Source organism: Hirundo rustica, chromosome Z (genome assembly GCF_015227805.2).
Source record: "Hirundo rustica isolate bHirRus1 chromosome Z, bHirRus1.pri.v3, whole genome shotgun sequence".
Lineage (NCBI taxonomy): Eukaryota > Metazoa > Chordata > Aves > Passeriformes > Hirundinidae > Hirundo > Hirundo rustica.
Window position 1 is genome coordinate 13,515,299 of NC_053488.1, and position 21,622 is coordinate 13,536,920.

At 36.9% G+C, this 21,622-nt stretch overlaps 1 protein-coding gene across 3 annotated transcripts in view; it reads right to left on the reverse strand.

Moving 5' to 3' along the window:
• Positions 1-15,146: 15,146 nt before the first annotated feature.
• Positions 15,147-21,622, reverse strand: part of NDUFS4 (NADH:ubiquinone oxidoreductase subunit S4) — a 48,761-nt gene continuing 42,285 nt past the window's right edge. The window contains exons 4-6 of one of the 3 annotated variants that reach the window (XM_040089800.2): positions 20,478-20,551; positions 15,991-16,094; positions 15,147-15,590 (exon numbers count right to left, since the gene is read on the reverse strand). In XM_040089800.2, the coding sequence (XP_039945734.1) occupies positions 15,991-16,094; positions 20,478-20,551 (178 nt within the window). In that variant the 3' untranslated portion in view covers positions 15,147-15,590. Of the gene's footprint in view, positions 15,591-15,885; positions 16,095-20,477; positions 20,552-21,622 lie in introns of those variants that run through there. The other 2 variants (XM_058424074.1, XM_040089799.2) reach the window with 2 other exon arrangements.

The window sequence follows — 21,622 nt, forward strand, 5'->3', positions numbered from 1 at the left end:
CATGACAAAGGCATCAGATACACCCAACAATAAAAAACACCATGTGGAAAAGAACACAAGTGACAAGCAGTGCTCGGCTGAGCTAACACTGCTTTTTGTATTAACTGGTTTACCATGCTGGATTGAAAGGACGAGTCCTGCTCCCTGCCATGGAGAAGGCACTCACAGGGTCTGTTTTCCATTACTGTGTCATTCTATCTTTTTCTGGTATGGGGCTTACTGAGAAGTTACCATGGACCAGAGTACCAACAACTCAGTTTTAATCACAAATGAACTGCATAAAGGAAAGAACACTTGTTGGTGTTTTGAAATGCAGGGCTGCCTTGATGGCTTAGGCCAGATGCTTTCTTGGCAGATGGTGTAAGGGCAACAAGATGAATACACTTTCTCCTTCTAGTTTACCAGCTCTGAATGCTCTTTAAGATACCATGTTCAAAAACACAGCAGCAGCTTCATCATTCAACAATGAACAGCTAGTCATGGCCTCTTTTGAAGATTTCATCTGCATAGCTTTGTCTCACTTCTGGAATCCTTCAGCTCACCCTTAATGACACGGGGACTTTGGCAAAGCACTGAGGATTGGTTAGCTAACAAACTGCATTTTATTCTTATCTTTTTATTTCCATTGTTTGTATGCTACTATTTCATATGATAGTCAAGGGCTGTTATTTCTGACAACTCAGATAATTAATCTCCCTACAACAGCTCTTCCTGTGCAAGGAGCAATCGTTTCCTCTTCACTGAAACACTCTAACCCAGCATTTTGTGGCAAAAAATATCCCCTGCATTTCTGAATGAGAGAATAAGAAAAAAATTTTTTCTGTTTGTTTCTACTTCATCCATGCATCATGCACTTTCTCATTGTCTTCCAAAGTGGCCAGTGTCAGTACCATGAAACTTTGAAACGTGCAGGTTTAATACCTTACATCTGTGATAAGCAACCATTTGATTTCTTGATACAATTTTGAAAGCATGGACACACAAAGCAAAATTGTTGCAAATAACATCTCACTGATAGGTAGTTTCCAAACCCGCCTCAATATTAGAACAGAATGGAATGTCTTGTGGACACGGCCAAGTCTCAGCAATTCACAGAATTGTTTAGGTTGGAAAAGACTTTCAAGATTGAGTCTAATCATTCACCCATGTTCATCTTCCCTTATCCAAACTAGAATATAGATCTATGTGTATCTCACCTGGCATCTCCTCCTGTAAAAAAAAGCTGCCTCAAGAAATTATATGGCAGTGCATTTAAAGTTCCTAGAAACTGTAAAGTAAAGCAGCTGTCTAATTAAAATAGCTATGTACTACATAGTAACCTGTTCAGTATATTACCATTGTCAGTTTTTGAAAACTATCAAGTTCAAAGAATGAATTTTGTCACAGAACTTTGGAATTTCAATCTAAAGCTCACATATTGTTTGGCAGTCTGACAAAAACGGAACTTTGCCTGGATTTGGATGAAAATTTGATGACAATTTACTTTGCTTACATACTTGGCTTCTTGTAGAAGAAAGTGTTGTTGCTACTGTTGTGGAGGAAAGTAAAGCCTTTTATCCACTGGAAACAGGCAGCTTGGTGCTTAAACTGAGTTAATTTCATTGAAACCTACATATTCAGTTATGGTAGTGTTCTTAGCTCTAAGGTTAAGTTGCAGTTAAGTGATTAAGGGAGTATCATTTCAAGTAAAGTTTACACTTTCTATAATGAACAATTCTTTCTTCCGCTCTTAAATAAGGACCAAAACAGTAAAGCTATCAAAGGAATATCTTAACACTTTGCCTTTCCTAAACAATTTGGGCTTAGCAAATCAGCATTTGTTTCAACAGTTGCAATGCTGATATACATTGACCATTGTCACATCGCAGTTTGCAGTCTTGATGAACAACTTCCCTTTCTCCTTCATCTATCTTATTTGTGACTACACACAAATAATCATCAGATTGGCAAACTGTGTTGCAAATGGAAGGTAAATACATGCAGACCAATCACCAGCACTGGCACCATTGTTCTAATAAGAAAACAACTCCCATTTGTTATTTATTGACTATATTGAGTCAAATCGTTACTTGTTGTTTTGAAGTTTGTAAGACAAAGTTTATACAGAGAAGTGACAACATTTTCACGCCAATTTGATGATAGAATTTTATTGGAAAAAAATACCAACTCAATAAAGAAAGTGAAAATGCAGACCAACTCTCAGTACTTTCAATGCTCTAAATGGCTATATATTTTAAGATTTATTTATGTATCTATTTATTTGTTCTAACCCCAGTCTCTGGACATGTCTCACACACTGAAATAAAATTGCTAAACCCAAAGTATTTCAGTGCCATGAGAAAGGCAGTTAAAAACCACTCAATCAATTCCGTATTTGACTGCAACTTGTTAATGAGTTACAAATTACTTCATCGAAAACAACAATAAAAATCAGAGCAGCAGTTTATTTTCCCCAGTTTTTAGCTAAAAATTTTCAGTGTCTCCATTTGATAGATTGACGAGACTGGTATTCCAGACTCCCCACTTCAGAATCTGATTTGCAAGTCACTGCCAAATTTACGACATTTTCTACTTCTGAGAAAATTCTTAGGCTGTGATCTTTCCTACTTAATCAAATGCTGGTTAGGGTTAACTGCACTTTGTGGCAGAAAGACATTTCATCAGCTCAAGGACAACAACCAATTCTGAGTAATGTTTTGGCTTTGCACCGGGCATGATTTATGGATAAAAGAAATTAAAGCAATGGCTACCAAAATGATTTGGCAAATGACAAGCCATTGGTCTGAGAAGAAATTAAAGAAAGAGTTTGATGTGCTTAAGTTTGTAATCAAAGCCTAGAAAGGAATCTGATTAAGTATTTTAATTCAGAAAGCCCTTACCAGAGAGGGGATATTGGATACAGCACCTCACTGGAAAGGTGTATGAACTATTATAAATAAAACTAGTCTGGAAATAAGAATAGAGTTTTAAAGATAAGTCATTCTGGAGTAGTATTTGAAATAATGTCCACAAGGAATAAAATGTTTCATGCTAGCAACTCACAAGTGTTTAAGTGGGACTTGATGACAGGATAGAAGTGCTCCTGTTGTTCAAAGTTAAAACTTCTGATTTGTATCTTTGGGTGGTTAACTTCTTGTATCTGTAACACAGCCTTGAAAGGAGACTGTATTTCCATATATCTTTTTTGCACCATGTTTTAAATACTTTAATGCTGCCAGCTGTTTACCTGCAGGGGCCAGATTTACATTTGCCTTCAGCGTGTAATTTGGCTTTTGGGGAATGAAGGTAGACAGGGTTACTTTCTTTTGAAGCACCAGAAAATGGCCACAGAAAGTGATGGGATATTGGGGCAGAATTCACTAGTATTTTCATGGTATTGAAAAAAACCCCAAACCCCTTGGCCTGCTTCTGGTCAAAGAGGACCTTGGTTGTCAGATCCGTAGTCACAGAGGTTTCTGTCCTGTTTTCATAATGGAGTTAACAGTCTTGTCCATTTTCTGCCTTTATACATGGGGTTAGGCTTAGTGCTTACTTTTTAGGATCCACCAGGCAGTTTCTCTTCAAAAATGTCCTGTTGCTAAGGCCATGGTTGGGACACTGGCAACATGTTTAATTTTCCAATTTTACTCTCTCATAGTATTCATATTATTCTCCACGGTGGTTAGCAGGGTAGGGGTTTTTTTTTTGTTGTTTGTTTGTTTGTTTGTTTTCCCCCCCTCCCCTTATACTGAATCTGACGTTACAGCAGATACATTTGTAGACAACAGGAGAATATATATCCATGGTTGGCTGAGATTGATTCCAGGTCCCTCAAGACCTGTGCTTCTTATCATTTAAGCTCACCAAAGAGTTGCTGAACCTCTGTCACTGTGACGAACTGGAAACTGGTCGATGCCCAAAGTAACCTTAAGCATAGTGAACTGCTCCATATGTCCTTTGTCTGAACATTCTGAGAATGTGGAGTTTGCAGAGGAGATATGTTTTGGGGTTTTTTTTGTAAGGTGGGCATTCCTCATTCTCTTGAACTAAAATCTAAACTATTTCACCAGTTCATCAGCTAGAAGAGTAAGAGCTAGCTTCTGGGGATGCAGGTTTTCAATAATTACTTCAACTAGGTTTCCATTCTAACTCCAGCACACAGGCATATTGGCAATACATCCAGATTTGGTCTTTGGAGAATGATTCTGAAGATGTGAGGTCAGAGTCACAGACTTCTATTCCAGATGGCATAAAGAACACCTCAGCAACTTACTTATCACTGATTTTTTTGGTACCATTCTGAAAGCGATGTAAGAGATTGGACAATGTGCAGTAGGGATCCTGCTCAGCTTTCTAAGATGTCATTCTCCACCTCCTATCCCCCATCTTGACATTAAGGGAGTATAGGCCACTTCTTTTATTGCTTCCAGATGTATTAAGTCAATCTTTAGTTCTACAATTAGATTTATGATAAGTGAGACATTTTTTGGAGGAAGAACAGTCACTTCTACTAACCCTGCTCATTCTATGTATTCGTCAGCACCTTGATGATGCTGCCACACACACAGCAATGGGAAAGCGTATTCTCCCTTGAACAGAAGAAATTCCAGAGCTAAAAAGGCTTTGCAATATATTACAAATTTTCTATTGAACATACTGACTAACCAGAACAGTTACAAAGAAAGGATCAGTCTTGGGAAATCACTCTGAACCACCCCGCTGGAGCTAATAGGATGTCCATTCCCTGAGCAGAATTGTGAAGGTCCAAGAAAGGAAGAATAATTTATTAGTGATTGTTGAGTGAGGAGCATCTACTTGGAATTACAGCTGAGCTTTGGATAGAAAGGGACAGGATGTAGAGAGAATACCAAGAGCTGCCTAACAGTATGCAGACATCAAACCAGTTGGACACCCTTGGGAAAACATTTGAACATAAGCTTATTTGATTAAACAGCATTTCAATCTTTGTTTAGCTGGATGGTAAGCATCACTTCCTATCACTGGATTAGCATCTACAAGGTACCATCAGTGAAACACATAAATACTCGCTCAAAGGAGATCCACTGCTGCTCCTTGGATGGTCGCTGTTTTGTAACACCGATTTGTGCAGTGACTCTTCACCGGTGGCACACATACCATAAATACACTGTCAGAATACTTCGTCCTGAGTTGCTAGATGGTCTTCAATGGAGTCCCAGATATCCCCTTCATTTATAAATCTGTTAAAAGCTTTGAAATAGCAGAGTACTGCCTACATAGATACAATAAAATGAGCAGTTAATTTGGTGAAATAGAAATGAGAGAGAAAAGCTATAATATATTTTACTTCTGGACATAACTTCATTGGCAGGAGGTAATTACTTAGTGTCTGAAGATTAAAGTAGTGCTTTATCAAAATAAGCATACAACCCAGACTTGTCCCGCAGGGAGCAGCGTTTCATAAATGCATAAACAGGTGGCACAGTGCATACTCCAAAGATGGGAATATTTCCAAAAGAAGTTGCAGAAGCTTTCATGAAGTAAATCTTTATCTGACTGGGGAGAAGGTTCTCATTTAGCTATCTGTTAACATAGAGTATTTGAGTTAGCAATCACATATGGGATCATTTTGGGAGAAAATCTGCAGTACTGCTTGCAAAATTGTTTGTTCTTTCTCTCTTTCAACAAAGCCAGCCACCTCAGTCAGGGCTGGGAATGTTTTAATAAGATCCAAATAACTGTAAATTGTTCTAACCATAGAATGGTTTGGGTTGGAAGGGACTTTTAAGATCATGTAGTTCTAACCCTGCCAGTACACCTTTCACTAGACTAGGTTGCATGGAGTCCCACTCAGTCTGGTATTTAACACCTCCAGGAATGGGGCATCCACAAACTCTCGGGGCAACCCCCACAGTAAAGAATTTCTTCCTAATATTCAATCTAAGCCTACTCTGTTTGTTTGAAGTAATTTGCCTTTGTCCTATCATTGCACACCCATGTGATAAGTCCCACACCAGCTTTCCTGTAGGCCCCCTTTAGGTACTGAAAGGCTGTTGTAAGGTCTTTCCAAGTATTCTCCAGTCTCTGCAGCCCTGACTCTCTCAGCTTGTCTTCACAGGAGAGACTTTCTTAATAGTAATGAAGTTACTGATATGGAAAGCTACAGCTACTTCAAGGAGAAATTTTGCTTTGGAATTAAGGTAAGGTGGACTTCAATTGGTTCTCAAGAAGCAGAATCAAAATGCTCAAAAAGAATCCCATATTCACACAAAGATTTAAGAAAAAAAAAGTTAAAAAACCCCAGTCCTTGTATACTTCACCTGTAATGCTAAGAACGAAGGGCTCAATAACTGCAGAGTGTACATACAGCAATGCTTTTGAAACTATAAGACGCTGGACTAATTGATGCTAAATTAATTACAAAGAAACCTCAAAACTTGCTCAGACTACGCAGGTCTCAGGGAAACAGCAGGAGAGCTTATCTGGATGAACATAAGATTGCAAATCAGTATCACTGCAGGTGAAGGTTGTGAGAACAGCCTTCTATATACTGCAAGAGGATTGTTCCATTTGATATGTTAGAATGTGTTAGTCTCTGAATCAGGATGCCAGGCCAGAAACACTTCCACATAACAAAGACAAAATTTGGCTTCAAGAGAAATGGATGCACCCCGTGACACATGGCTAAGTATTCTCAGATTTAGGTTACTATTGCCCAGGGACTTTTTTAAAATTGAAGTAAGTTTTACTGATTCATATTGATGCTCTGAAAGCCAAAGTTTGCAAATTCCCTTCAGTAAGATGGCATTAGAAACTGGATTTCTTTTCCTTTCTAAGCCAAGATTTTGGCAGAGAATTGTGAGGCAGCATATTCTGTCTGTGATCTGGCAAAGATACTCTAAATTAATTAGAAGTGGGTGGGGAAATGTTATCCCTGAGGACCTTGCCTGGAAATAAAACCTGGAGCTTTTGAAGTTCCTTGCAAAGAAAAACAGAAAAACAGTAAGACAAATAAACTACAGCAATTAACAGTCATAGCAGCTTCCTAGGAGACAAGATCCAGAACTGAAGTTCTGGCTTCAAATCAGACCTGGGTCATTCCTACACAAGATGAGTATCCTATCAGTATCTTATTGTCCTTACTTCACTTACTTCTCTAGAACTCTATTTCCTGTAAATAACTGGTAATTAGTTGTGCCAGCAAGAAAGAGGAATTCCTTAGCCTAACAGGGAATTCACCTGGGTTGTAGCAGCTGCACATGCCACACCTTTAGCTGTACCTTCCCATATGCTGTACTTTCCTGCTACTGGCTAATCTCACACTAGTTTAGTGGTTTTGATCTGAAATAATTCCTGGGCTGCAAAATATTTCAAAGCTAATGTTATTTACCAGATTTTTTCCACAAATCACAATAATTTCAACAACTCAACATTTCCCAGTATGACCTAATTTTTTAAAGAATATTTCCAAGCTGCCAAGACTCACAGAACTTTTCACACTGCTGACAACTCAAACAGCAGGGCTACAACAGGTAAGAAAAAAACCCCCAAATTAAGCTTAAAAATAAAACATTTTTGATTTAGCCTGCTACTAGATTAGTCATATGCCATAGATAAAAAGAATTAAGCACCTAGACACAACTAGCAATTCTATTCACAGATGAGATAGTTGGCTACACTCTGCCATTTTATGCCCTCAGGAGATGGTGAAGGTCATTTAAGTGCACTAATCTGGGATGCTGAGCCTACTGGCAAAAAAAGAAATTCCAAACTCCAGAAAACACAGCAGCAGAATAGAGCACACACAACCACATCACTCAAAGACTGACTGTGAATCTTTAAGGCAATGCTTATAGAAAAGAATAAAAGGCCCAGGAGGTGCCAGTAAGAACTGGATTTTTGTTTCTGTGACACTATTTGTTTTCTGTTACAAGTATTTGTGTTTAAGGCTAACATTCCTCTGAGATAAGGCCTCCTACCTGATAACATTCATCCCCAGGCCAGGCCACAGATCTATGTCCCTGGCACCATACAACTGTTTCTGTCTGGTACCCAAAATACTTCCAAGAACCACATCACTTTGAGTAGGGTTTTTTTTGTATAGAGAACTGGTCAGAAAAATGGTCCAGAGAAAGAAAAATAAATTGTGTTCCTGGAAAGAGACCCTGAGTACATACGAAAGACCATATGGTAATGATCAAAGCTGAGGAAAAACAAAAAGCTGCTTTCCACCTGCAAAACAGAATTGTCTGAAGATAGTGAAATGGGAATGCTTTGAAGATAAGCCATCATGTAGTGTGGGAAAAAGAGGCAAGTTAAACCTGGTATTGAGACAATTTCCTAAGGTGCATTCTGTGATTGGTGGGTGGTGGATCCAGGTGCTGATTATTTTCTACCCTGTTCTAACACGTAAAAATCAGCAAAAGAAGCAGTAATTGTATTTCTTTCCCACTTTTCCTCATAACCTGTTTTCCAGCGTATAGAAAGCAGGCAGAGTTGGATCTAAAAATTATCTTGGCTCTTTCTTTCAAATAATTTCAGGTTGTAAAATAAATCATCTGCCCTTCCTGAAATGAAATTCCTATATTATGTCTTTTTTGGTCTTCTGTCTCTCCTCAGGAAATAAAGGCTTAATTTCAAACATCAGGCTAGCAGTCTCTCTCCCCTGTGCTTCTTAATCAGCCTGAAATCTGAATATAGGCACTGATGTGAAACGAGGATGCTATTTTTGAGGGCACATCAAGAGAACTGAGTACATACTTTTTCCATGCCTCTGTTGCACTGACTGGTAGCATTTAAGCCTCATTCAGAAAGCACATGGAATTTCAAGACATAGGCAGGACTTTGACACCAAACTAAACTACTAGTCTGGAGGAAAAAAAAAGCAAAAAAGAATTCCTTATCCATTCTTAGTAACAGCAAAGGATGCTTCAGCCACCACATTTAAAGCAGGCAGGCTAAAAACCTGAAGGAACTTAAGATAAATACAACAAAATAAAAATATGTATGTAATTCAACCCTAAGCTGTGCAAAGCAAGGAGTTTAAGATATAGAGATAAAAATCCAAGAGTTTCATCATCACTCAGATGATATTTAATTCAACAGACATTAATTATCTCTCAGACATGAAGAGTGCTATTGATGACTGAACTTCAGGTGTTTACACCTGAGATGGCAGTCATATAACTGGTCTGTTTACAGTCGTGTAAGCGGTTTTAAGAACAAAAGGTGGTTATGGTGTCTCTGTCTAGCCCTGTTTCTGAAGGGGAGCAAATGTAGACAGCTGTCTACCTTTGCAGGGATGCCTGCTGAGTTGTGTTCCTTTGCTTATTCTGACAGTCTTCACCCATTTGTGCTTTAGGGAATTCTATGCTGAAGGTAGCTGCTATGTGTTTAAAAATCCTTCAGGGTTTTTTCCCCCTAAATAACTTGTTTAGTCTCTCTTTTGAGACATGCACTTTTAACGTTCATTCACATCATACCCACGGCAATAGACAAGAAGGTATTTCTAAAGCTCCATGCATCTCACCTCTTCAGATTTCTGCACTTAGGTAAATTAATCTAAATCCACCAGCTACTAAAAGAAACCAGTTTAAGTGCAAATATCCACATATTGTGAATAGGTGGGTAATTCTCACTTCACCTCATTTTGAAACAGATACTGTAAGATTCTGGATTTGCAATTTTACTCCAAGTAACAGTGATGGGCTGCAGCAAAGTTGTTTCCAATTTAGTTATTTTAAAAATTTGGATAATATTAACAGTGGCAAATTTTGATTTTATAGCCTATTAAAAGTTATTTTAAGTAATTTTTTAAAAATCATTTTCCTTAGGTAGTTATTACACCTGTGCAAGTGCAGTCTGTGTAATTCAGTTACTGTGCATTCTCAGTGATGTGGTTCAGTATTCTGGGTTGAGGCAAATATATCGTTTGCTCCAAAGCTTTGTTTTATAAGTAACTGCAAATTGCAGTTGCAAACTAAGGATAATTAGAAAATGGAAATTACTCCCCCTGCCCATTTAGTAGTTTATTTTGTAATTTTATTTCTCTGTGAGGCTCTTTCTATTGTGGTAAATGAGATTTTATGTCCGTTCTAGAAACCTGGTATTTTACATTTCTTAAGGCTATACTTTGGGGTGTTCACTAGTAAAGGAACTTTGCTATGATATCCCAATAACAAACTGGAAAGACAGAAAATGCATCACTGAAATGTTAAAAACTGAATGTTCCATGCAGCAGAGTAATGAATAAGACACCGAAATGTAAAGGGCACTGTAACTCCAGCATTTCCCCAGTCATACTCAAAAATATTTTCTCAAGCACTGTGCAGACATCCCAAGTGAAGCAATAAAGTGGTCAGGTGGGGGAAAGGGTAAGAAAGCAAAACTAAGTTTCATTTATAAGCACATTGTAGTTTTGACAAAACTATTTTGCAGCAACACTGGATCATGTAAACAAAAACAGTGAAGCCTCCAAGAACTGATCAAAAAGGTTGCTGGGATAACCACAGAATTTTTATTAGGGACGGCTTGTAATAAACACCGTATCCTGGTTTTAAATTTACACGACTTCTCAGTTTGATGTTTGACTTCCCTTAGCTGGTTAAGGAAGAAGGCAGCAATGACAAGCTTGCATTCAATTACAGAAATCGTCTCAGTAGACTGACTACAACTTAGCATACATATTCCTGTAACAGACAACTGAGGCATGCCAGAAGACAACTGCTTTACTTGATAGACATGATAAGAATTTTTTCATTTTCTCTACCTAATAACAGAGAAATTAAAATATCTTCCAGTATTTATAAGCACAGTACCAGAATAAACAGTTTTCTTCACTTCTTCTTAGTGATATATTTTTAAGAATAATTGTAGCTATTTATCAAGACTAGCCATTGTTTTACCAGAATGTTTTAGGAGAAAAACTGTACATGTACCATCATTTAAGTATTTCTGAAGTCCTAAAGAATACTTTTGAATCAGTGGAATTTGGCCACATGTAGGTATCTGAGTATGAGAACATGTTTTAAGAAACCTAATGATCACTGAAGATCATGATGGTCAACAGCAGATGTCCTTAGGTTCAAAGTGGAAACTGTTTGTGGTCACTCCTTCACTAAAGGAACTATTTAATTATCACAAAACACTGACAAAACACAATAGTATACGATGTTGGAACGCCATACTGGCAAATAGTACAAAGAACAGTCATTCTGAGCCAGATTAGGATAGACACTGAACAAACCCAGCTTTGGCAGTGGCTGATAAAAACAGGGATACTCCAAGGATACCTTTCCTAGCTGTCAGCAGCATTTAGCTCAGAGATTTTACTAAACAGAATACTATTTCATATTTAATGCAGATTTTAATTACACGCATTCCTTGTATTGAGTCTGGTGTAAAGCTAGTTTTGGCAGTCAAATAATTGCCAATGAATTTCAAAATCTGCTATGTGAAAATATACTTATTCTCATAAGTGAGAACGTGCTTGTTTAAAAGTCAGTGAATTACAGTTTTCCTGAGATTACTTGAGATTTTAGAGGCCATCCATACTAACCCTCAATTCTCTCTCCTCCACGTTAGATATTTGCTCCTCAAACAAAAGACACTTACGTCTTCAGGTGTGCTGTTGTCTCTCTCTGTAACTTTTTAAGAGACCTTTTGGAAAACGGTCTGTAAATCCAAATGAACCACTCAAATCACCCTGTTCCCATAATCACCAACTGCAATGAAGAATGTGAAAACAAGTAATATCTAAAGTAGCCAAATTGCCACATCATTTTTATATCATTATCTGTTCACAGAATTCATTATTTATAGAGATTTTTGAGGTGTAGGGAGGAATGAAAGAAAAGCCAATAAACAATAAAACCCCAAACCTATCACCTGTTATTTAGATAACTTTTAAGAAACATGTTTAAACCACAAGTAACAGTTATGTAGTTTCAAATTTCAGTTACTTCAGCACTTATTATATTATGTCTTATTTTAATCAACTTTTTGTACTTATTCTAATCAACTTTCCTAAAAGGTGTTAAATTTGCTCCTTCTGTGTGGGAGGCATTCATGACAGGAACCTCTCTACTTTCCCTCATGATGAACATGGATACGAAGAATCAGTATTTTACATCCACTGAAATCAACATTTTAATACCAATTCAAAATTATTTTGCACCCCTTTTTCAGAAGTTTTTGTAAGCACAATCCTGTGAAGTTGGGATATACTCCACCATTAATCAAGTACCAACTAAATGTAAATCCCTCTCAGAAGGCAGGAATGAGAAAAAGGAATTAACAAAGTAAGCTGCCTTACCAGACATGCCATAACTTAAGACACAACAGTCTAAAATTATTTTCTTAGGTTATTTCAGGTTTCTTTATTTGCACTTTTTTTTCTTTTCGGAATAACACAATATGTTAACCTCCCCAGTAACTAGAAACAGTCAGGTAACTGTGTCTGCCACAAAACCCAAACTACACAACTGCAAAAATACAGGCAAAAGCTGGTAATTGTCCAAATTAGCTTGCCCTTTTCTATCACATGACAAAAACTTTGTATATATGGATAAATAATTTTTCCATTTTATAGTATCTCTTAATAGTCATGTTTGTTTTAAATTAGCCAGCAAACTGCACAACTAAGAAATACTCCACTAGAAATCTGAAAGTGCGCTTTTAGTTTCCTGACATTATGTTCCATTATAATAATTGCAAGGATTTTATTATTAATTTTAGAAAAATTCTACTGGAATTATGAATGATGCCAATATACCTGGTGCCTGCAGAATACACACTTGGTATCAGCTGTCAGGAAGGTGGAAACACAAATGTACGGTAAAATAAAGAAACTGTAATTTATTAATGAAGCCAAAATTTCACCAAAACATTCTTGGCTTTACACAGTAATTATAGTACGGACTGGCCAACCTTTCAAAACTCATGCATGAAAATTTCAAGTGGACAAGAGACACTAAAAATCCCCCAAACCTATATACCACACACCTTGTAGAGTTGACAGGAATAATAGTAGCATACAGGAGGAAAGATATGATGCTGCTTGTTTCTTTGAAGAAGGAACTTTCATCAAGACTTGACAGGAATAATCCAAAACTCATTATGATATGCTGGCTGAGACAGCAATGACAGATAATAAGCCTTTTTCAAAAAACTGGAGGCTCTGTGGAACAATTTGCTAGAAATGGGAAAGGACTTTGCCTCTAGCACGCTGCCTCCAGTCCTTCACACAACATAACTACTAAAGCCAAAGTACTTCAGATCAGTCCATTATTTGCACAGGGCATTCCACAATAATGGAACCTACAAAATTGGAAAGAAAAGACCTCAATTCCAAAACAGTTCAGTGAAAGAATGCAAATATAACATCTGTGTTATATTACTCTGCAATACCGCAACTGTCTAGTAATTCCTTAAAACTCTTTTGCCATTGCCATGTAAGGTGGCAAGACACATGAGATGCAAACAAATCCCACTGGGTAAAGAATATATTCAGTTTACTTGTGAGCTTTACACTTTTTCTTTACACAGTAATGATTTTGTTGATTTCATGGGTTTCAAATATTCCTCCCATTAAAAGCTTAGATCAGTTGTCTGCAGCACATCTAAATCGACCACCAAAATGAATCTGTAATCTCATTCAGCATTCTAATTCTCCTTCAGATGAATTGCTAATCTCACTCATCATAAATGACCTATTATAGTAGTTTATTTGTTGTGCCTTTTGACATATTAAAGGTTCAGGAGTAATTTTACTTATCCCAACAAACTCTGGAGTAGATACAAACTGCAGTTCACCTATGAAACATTCACTTCTGAAGGAATTTAAGACAGCCAGATCATCTCGTACAATTTCAGTTCCAGCCTAGTGTTGTAATAATTTGGTAAATTAATGAAAGGGTAAAGAAGTTTAGTATCTAATAGAACTTCTGATCTCGAAAATATATTCTTACTGCAATTGGTCCTTTCCAAGGTCACGCCCTCAGTACTAGTTCTAAGGTTTGAAGACCATAGTTTATAGGTTTATAGACCATAGACTATAATCAATACAATTCTCACCGTCACCATGGTCATGAACCATGCAACAGGACCAATAAATTCAAGTCCTAGGAAAATGATCAAAGGAAAAGAATACTGGGGCTCAAACACAATTTAAAGACTTCAAGTTGGCATGAACAATACAAAATCATTAACAAAGAAACAAACAAAAAAGACTTCTTCCTTAGACGAAGAAGAGAATTTATCAAATTCTCCTTTTAAGTATTTCCATTATCTTTCCAGGAGAAACAAAGAAACAAGAAACTGTGCTTTATGTGAAATTGGTTCTAGTTATGAGAAGTATAAATTAACAAATAGCAATTTCATGGATTAGGTGTATAAAGATAATGTTAGGCATCCGACACTAATCAGTCAATTCCATGGACCATGTAATTTCAAAACCCAAGTGGTGTCTTAGATATCCATGGATTTTTCATTTTGAAAATATGATAAAGCTTGAAGAGCATTAAGTTAGGAACTTGCTGCTCTTGGAAAAAACGCCAACAAATGGTTTTCCTTTTTACTGTCTTCTTAGTAAGATAGGCATATTAAGCTGAACTGGAATAAAAAAAAGAAATGCAGTAGATTCTGGCTGCTGAGATTCTAGTTTGGTGCACTTTGGTGCTCCTGGAGGACTTCAGGCTCCACTGCAAGATGCAGCATTCAAAATTCAAGAGATGATGAATTGGAATAACAGTTTTTTTCCATGACAGGAAAATAGCAACTTTATCCAACTGGTTGATTATGCTGAAACTGGGTCAGAATCAATGCCTTACATGAATGCTAGACAGCACACAGGGAGCTGGTTAAAACTGAAACAAGAATATATGCCATATAATAATAAAACCTGGGCGATACAAGATAGTTTTATTATTTTTTTTTTTTAGTTAAAATCTAACACAGCACTCACACCATTACTTAGGTCTGCGTGGAGAGAGCTGTTTTAACTCTATCTTTTGTGACAGCTGGGGTAAAACTCTTCAGTTGCATAGGAAAACGTGTACACCTCACCCTGCTCCCCCCAATTTGTAATACCTTTTACTGATCATGTGTCAGTACCATATCTTGTTATGTTAAAGCAAATAAAGCAAGAGCCGAAGACACATAAACATTTCAAATATAACATTATGCATTTTTAAAACTAGTAATTTAGTACCATTTAAGACAAATTGAGGTTAGAATATATACTTGCTGTTAAGGCTGAGATGCTATCACCACATCTCCTGTTAAGCAACAGGAAACCTCAATTCAGATAAACATGTAACCAGCAATAAATCACCCAGAACTGTAATTACGTAATTAGTATATGCTGATACTGCGCGAGGCACAAGTATTCTGACTTCATTTGTGAATGTTTAACTGGCTTAGCTTCACTTTTCAAGAACATCACAGAGAAACAAACACAATATTAATCTTTTGGACTAAATCTGCTCCATAACCAAAACAAAACTCTGTGCTTTCTATCCCAGTCATTCTGGGATAATGACAGTATTAATTTCGAAAGTAGTTATATAATATACATCTATACAGAACAGTCTTGAGTTATACCCATCCTTTGCTCTTCAACTGCCAACACTGCCCTGTACAGAAAGAAAAGAAACTCAGCTTTTATGGAAAGACTTTGTATGTGCAAAGCTTACTGAACTTATTAAACTTCAGAAGTTTAAACAGGATAGTAGATATAAAATTACCATCAAAGATCAATCATAGCCTCTAAAGCTGCAGCTGATTTCAAACATTCCTTTTGATAGATTCCTAGTACAGCAAGTTTTCAGAAGTATGAACACTTCAAATCTCCTCTATTTATAGGGAAGTTTGTAACAGGTTCAACTGGAGACATGAAAACCATTTTAAATAGACATCACAAGATGCATCTGTAGTTTAAAGGTCAAATTTATTAGGAGATTAAGAGATGTATTATACATGGACTATAAATACAGCACAGCTGACTTTATTCACAGTCACACAGCCAATGCCAACCTATTTTGTAGACACTCTTGTTCTTTTGTTCCAAGAAAAATTTGCACCGTAAGACTTGGATTTAGGTTTTGGCATCTTCTTCTCTTCTACATCATAACTCCAGCCTAGAGGTTATGGGGTAATTGCAGGGTGAGACAAGAAACAATGAAGAGTTATATTCATACAATATACAATACAATATACAACAAATGCAACTTCAAAGTTTTAACTTAAATGGCACCAACTAATCTGTTCCTTTCTAGTTGGCAATGGAGAATAATGAAATGCCATAAATGCGGCAAATGACCATTCTGTGACACGGCAAGAGCTCGCCATGTTACAGACCTCCATGCAAAAAACCCGACAGTCATCAATGAAAAACTCAACAGGGAAGACTGACTGTCCTGGAAGTTCATGGCTTCACAATTCCATAGCACACAGAAACACTAAGGCTCTGGTACAGGAAATGAAGACGGTAAGGAAAAAAATGGCATAAAATAACATACAAAAGAGCAGCCTCAAAGGCTGGGAGACAATGGAGACCTTGGAAAGCTAATAAAAAAAGAAGGGTGGGAGGACAAAAAAAAAAAAAAAAAAAAAAAAAAAAAAAAAAAAAAAAAAAAAAGAAAAGCACAGAAAAAACTTCCAACATTAGAAAGGAGTTTAATACTTAACACTTTTTATAAGAACATAAAAAATTAGGAGTAAAAAGAAAAGGGAATGAAGTGATAGAAGACAAGTAAATTATGTGATAGTTAAGCAAGAGAAATGCTTAAAAATGTCAGAAAAGAGGAGGTGGAGACATTAGTGTTTATGTAAATCAAAATGCAAATTGACTGCAGCCTCCAGGTGCCTGGAAAGTTGCCAGGGCAGCACTCAGTATTCCGAAGTTTGGTCTCTTTAGCTGCAATATTTCACTCAAAGTTGAGATACTTCGGTTGAAGCCAGAAGTGGTTAAATATGCAGTTTTAAGTGATACCCATAAGGCAGTACTTTTCTTCCTTAGTTTTAAAACTGAAAGTTGCAAGCCCCCAAATGGTTATACATATATCTGAATTTTTATACTTAAGGTGCTCACAGTGAACAGTCTAGATACACCTACACAGCAAAATGTTCTTTAAGATACACAAGTTGTCATCTCACTGCCTCAATTTTGCGTATTCACAAATGTCACACAAACATTTTCTTCATGTTTATTGGTCTCAACCAGTGTTAATTTCCAAGTTAACTACTCTCTGTAAGAAACACTGAACAGAGATTTTAAAAACATAATCTTTCCATCTGTAAGAACACTGGCTTTTGCCTCCTGCTCTGATTAAAAATATAAGCCTGAGTAAACAGCCAGAACTAGATCCAGAGACAGATTTCAGTATTGCAACATTCAGCACTGTAACACCTAACATTGAGACACTTGGCTGCTGGAATGGAATCTACAGCCCTAAGGTATTGCTTCATCTTTTTGTATACTAGATGGAGAGGGGCCGAGTGCCTCTAAAAGAGACTTGCAACTGCCAACACAATGACTTGCAGCACCACAGATATCCAAAATACATAAGGTTAGTTACATCTCAATAATGATTGCAAGAGGCCATCATACGTGATTAGGTTCCACACTTTGGAACAGACTCCTTCAGACTGGCACTTTGAGGTGTTCACGACAGAGCAGAGGTCACTTTTATAAAAATACCACTTTTATAAAAAATGCTGGGGGAAGTTAGTCTTGCCCAGAGCCCTGCCACACAAGCCAAGTAGACAGAAAGCAGATTTCACTGCCTCTGGAAGAACACCCTCACCACCTGACTAAAGGTTATTGTCGAGTATAAAAATTCTCCATCCTTGTTACTTAAGCTGTATATTTTTAAACAATTGCTTCACTGATGTCAGACAGGGAAAAAAAAATAGATCAACAGTCAGAATTTTTAATTTCCTCCAGTTAAAAATTATTCTTCCTTGCCTAGAACTCCGACCATCCTCAGCTGTAATATTTTGGACAGCAATGTCTCCTACTATTGTATCCAGTGCTGCTACTCTGATATTAGAAAACACATCACATGGGGGAGGCAGAAAGACAGCTTGCCTTATTTCCCTAACTTCTCAGGTGAGAAAGAACACTTAAATTTACCAACTGTACCAAAATAACCTACAATATCTAGAATGTTTTCAGAAATAATACTCCAGATTCTTAAGGAATTCTGTCATGGAAAATTCGTGTGGTTCATACAGGAGGAACAGAGAGAGTTAAGTATTTGTGCTCATAGATTTAGATATGACTCAATACTATCTTGGTTAAGAAGCTAACTTCCAGTATAAATGCATGCCTAAATTTCTAATGTCTTTTAAAAAGGAGAAGTAAATAATGTAAAATCTGTATTTCTAGCTACACATGATATTGAAGGCATCACCACAGAAAATATTATGCATGTATCATATGCATAAATAAAGATGAAAATGAAATCACAATTTAGGCAAATCAGTATCGACAGAAAAGTTTGGTGCATTTCAATTATGGTAAAATTAAGAGTGCAAGCTTAGTTAATATTGAACTACTAATATTAATACCAAGTCATAGCCTTAGTTTAGTTGGTTTCATGCACAAGAGTAACTTCTAACCCAGTGAAGACAGAAACTTTTTACACTGAACAAATGCATTTTACTTGAATCTGCATTTGAAGAGACAAGGAAAAACATCTACAAAGAGATGACATAAGCAGGGCATTTCATTAATTTTTTTTTCTCCTGTATGCTGAATTGTTCAAGAAATAACATGAACAATACAGACGCATAAATGCAACTACACCAAATTCTCCCAAATTTCATATTTGTTCATAAAACAGTAAAATACACTAATAAAATCACACATATTATCCAATGCAAATATGATCTTAATAATTTCTTAGATAACAGAACTTATTTTTCAATAAAACTAGCATGACTAAGCCAAAAAAGCTTCCATTCAAAGCGGAACAGACAAATTAGATTCTAGCCTTTACCATCAAAAAGTGCAAATAAATTGCACAATAAACTTCCCTCACAACTACTTGCAAAAATTAATTGGGTTGTTAGACAAACACGTCTAACCTCTTGCTGAGGTTATAAGTGGACTGCAAGACTCTTTAATTTAAATTCTTAGATGTACAGGTTAATGGACTTACCATATTTGTGGTGCACAATATCGATCATCTAACAACTTTGCATGAATTGGTCTGACCAAGGAACTTTACTATCTACCCCAGACTAAATATAGTTGAAAGCTGCACACCACAGGGAAGACTTCTGAAGAACCTTACACTTCATGTGCATTATTCCTGGCTTTATCTCAATGTAATTAATCTTCTTCACATCCAGAGGGGCTAAGCATCAAGCTTAGCTTTTAAAGGAAAATGGAGTTGATTTAAAAGAAAAAAAAAAAAAAAAAGGAAAAAGAAAAGAGAGCAGCAAAAAATTCATGCTAACACAAAACAGGACTGCTGAATATTCCAGTGGCTGAGATTATGGGTACTATTTGTGGTACCATCATTTGTCAGCAAATACAAGCCCAACTAAGTTTACAGATACCTACCCTCTGATATAACATTGGCTTAAATATTAAGTGATGATACTGGCTTTTCTACTGTCTTTTTCACAAGTAAGAATAATCATTAAGCATAGGTGTTTAGACTCTAACGCTGGGCAGAATTAGGCATAGCATCCTAAGTATACAGGTTCCTCATGGGCAGCAGCGAGGGTATGTGCTGATCTCCTCTCTGATGACCAGTGACAGGACACAAAGAATGGAATGAAACATTGTCTGGGGAAATCCAGACTCAATAATAGGAAAAGCTTATTCACTGAGAGAGCGTGGTCATGGGAACAGGCACCCCAGGGAAGTGACCAGGACACCAAGCCTCTCAGAGTTCAGTGAGCATTTGAGTGGTGCTTTTAGTCACATGGTTTGCTTTTAGGTAGTCCTGCCAGGAGCTGTGAGCTGGACTTGATGATCCTCTTCGGTTCCTTTTACAATAAATCTATGCTGCAACATAGCAGTCATTTCATTTTAGTTTTTCTCATTATCAAACATTCACAAGAACTCTGACAGTTTCTCTTAGTAAGAACTGAGATGCTCATGTTAAACATTTGGGCAAAGATCACATTGCCATGCAGCTGGAACACTAAGCCTGGGATACACCTGAAGTATTCTCCAGGACCTGAGCAACGTCTTGTTCAGCTCTCACTCAAAACAGAGATACTTGCAAAAGCATTTTAACACTAATATTATATTTTAATAATAATATTAATGGCTGAAACTCCTTTCTAGGGAGTGGAAAATCTAGATTCAATGCTTTCGGCACCCCTGGAAATATACCCCCTTCCCATTTTCCTCCTCCTCAAGTAGAACACTAGCTGTCTTCCAAATCTGCAGAACAGAGGGAAGGTACTTTATCCTGTACTTATTCTGTTGCTAATACTTTGAGATCAAGATTGCCTGTTGGAAGGATGAACCCCTCATAGCCCATACACACAATACATACCATTTTTTTCAGCAAAAGCAATGGCATCTTCTTTAGTAGCGAAAGTAAGAACCATGTTGGATAAAGGATCAGCTCTGTAAGTAATCAGAAGACAATTTTTAGACATATTGGAAATAGAAAAAAAATTGTATCTCTATCTTAAATGTTAACTCAAACACTGTATTACACACAGTGAGCTGTGAGTAATACCTACTCACTGTGTGCAATCGCCAACTCGCAAACGATCCAAAAGACTTCTAAAAATTATTTTCAGGGTCAACACTTACTTTTTGCAAAGTATTACTCCTTCAGTGTGTTAAACTTCCCGCACAACTACTTGCAAAAATTAATTGAGTTGTTAGACAAACACATCTAACCACTTGCTGAGGTTATAGTAAGTCGACTGCAAGACTCTTTAATTTAAATCTGTAAAATCCCTCTCTTTTTGTAAGATCAGGAGGTTTAAGGTAATTCTGAACATTTCAAGGAGACTAAGAGTCTGTAGAGTAGCTAGGGGAAGAATAATCTCAGACAGAAAAGAGCAAAATACTGAAGCGAGCAGAGAAGGAATTAACCAGAAACTGAAAAGTGTATTAAAAAAAAAAGAATTCTGTTTTGGCTGAGATGACATGACCCCCACAATTATTCCAACACAGCAAGTAGATCACAGGCCACAACTGAAAACGAAGCTCCAAAATGCAACCCGCTAGCTAACTAATTACACAGTGGTTGGTTTTAGATGACCAGCTATTCCTCAACTGCGTGAATGAAATACCATAAAGGTTTTTGAAACAAATTAAATTATCAGTTAAAACACAAAATTGCCTTATTTGTTACTATAAAAGACCTATTTAAGAACAATGACAAATGATGGCTAAAACAAAACAAAACAAAACAAGAGGAGTTCTAACTCTTAAAGAAATGAGATACTCATTGTAGCAACACAAAGATAAAACCTCCCTGAGACAACACTGCCTATGAGCCTGGGAGACAACTGGAAAGACAAGACCAAATTGCAACAAGCTATTGAAGGAGCTGCCGCTCAACTGTTCTCTCTTTGAACCTAGAAGGATAAATGAAGAGAAAAGACTGGAGATACACTGAACTCTCTACAATAAAGGACAAAGCCTGTGACTGGCGAAGGGGGAGGGGAAAAGGGGGAATCT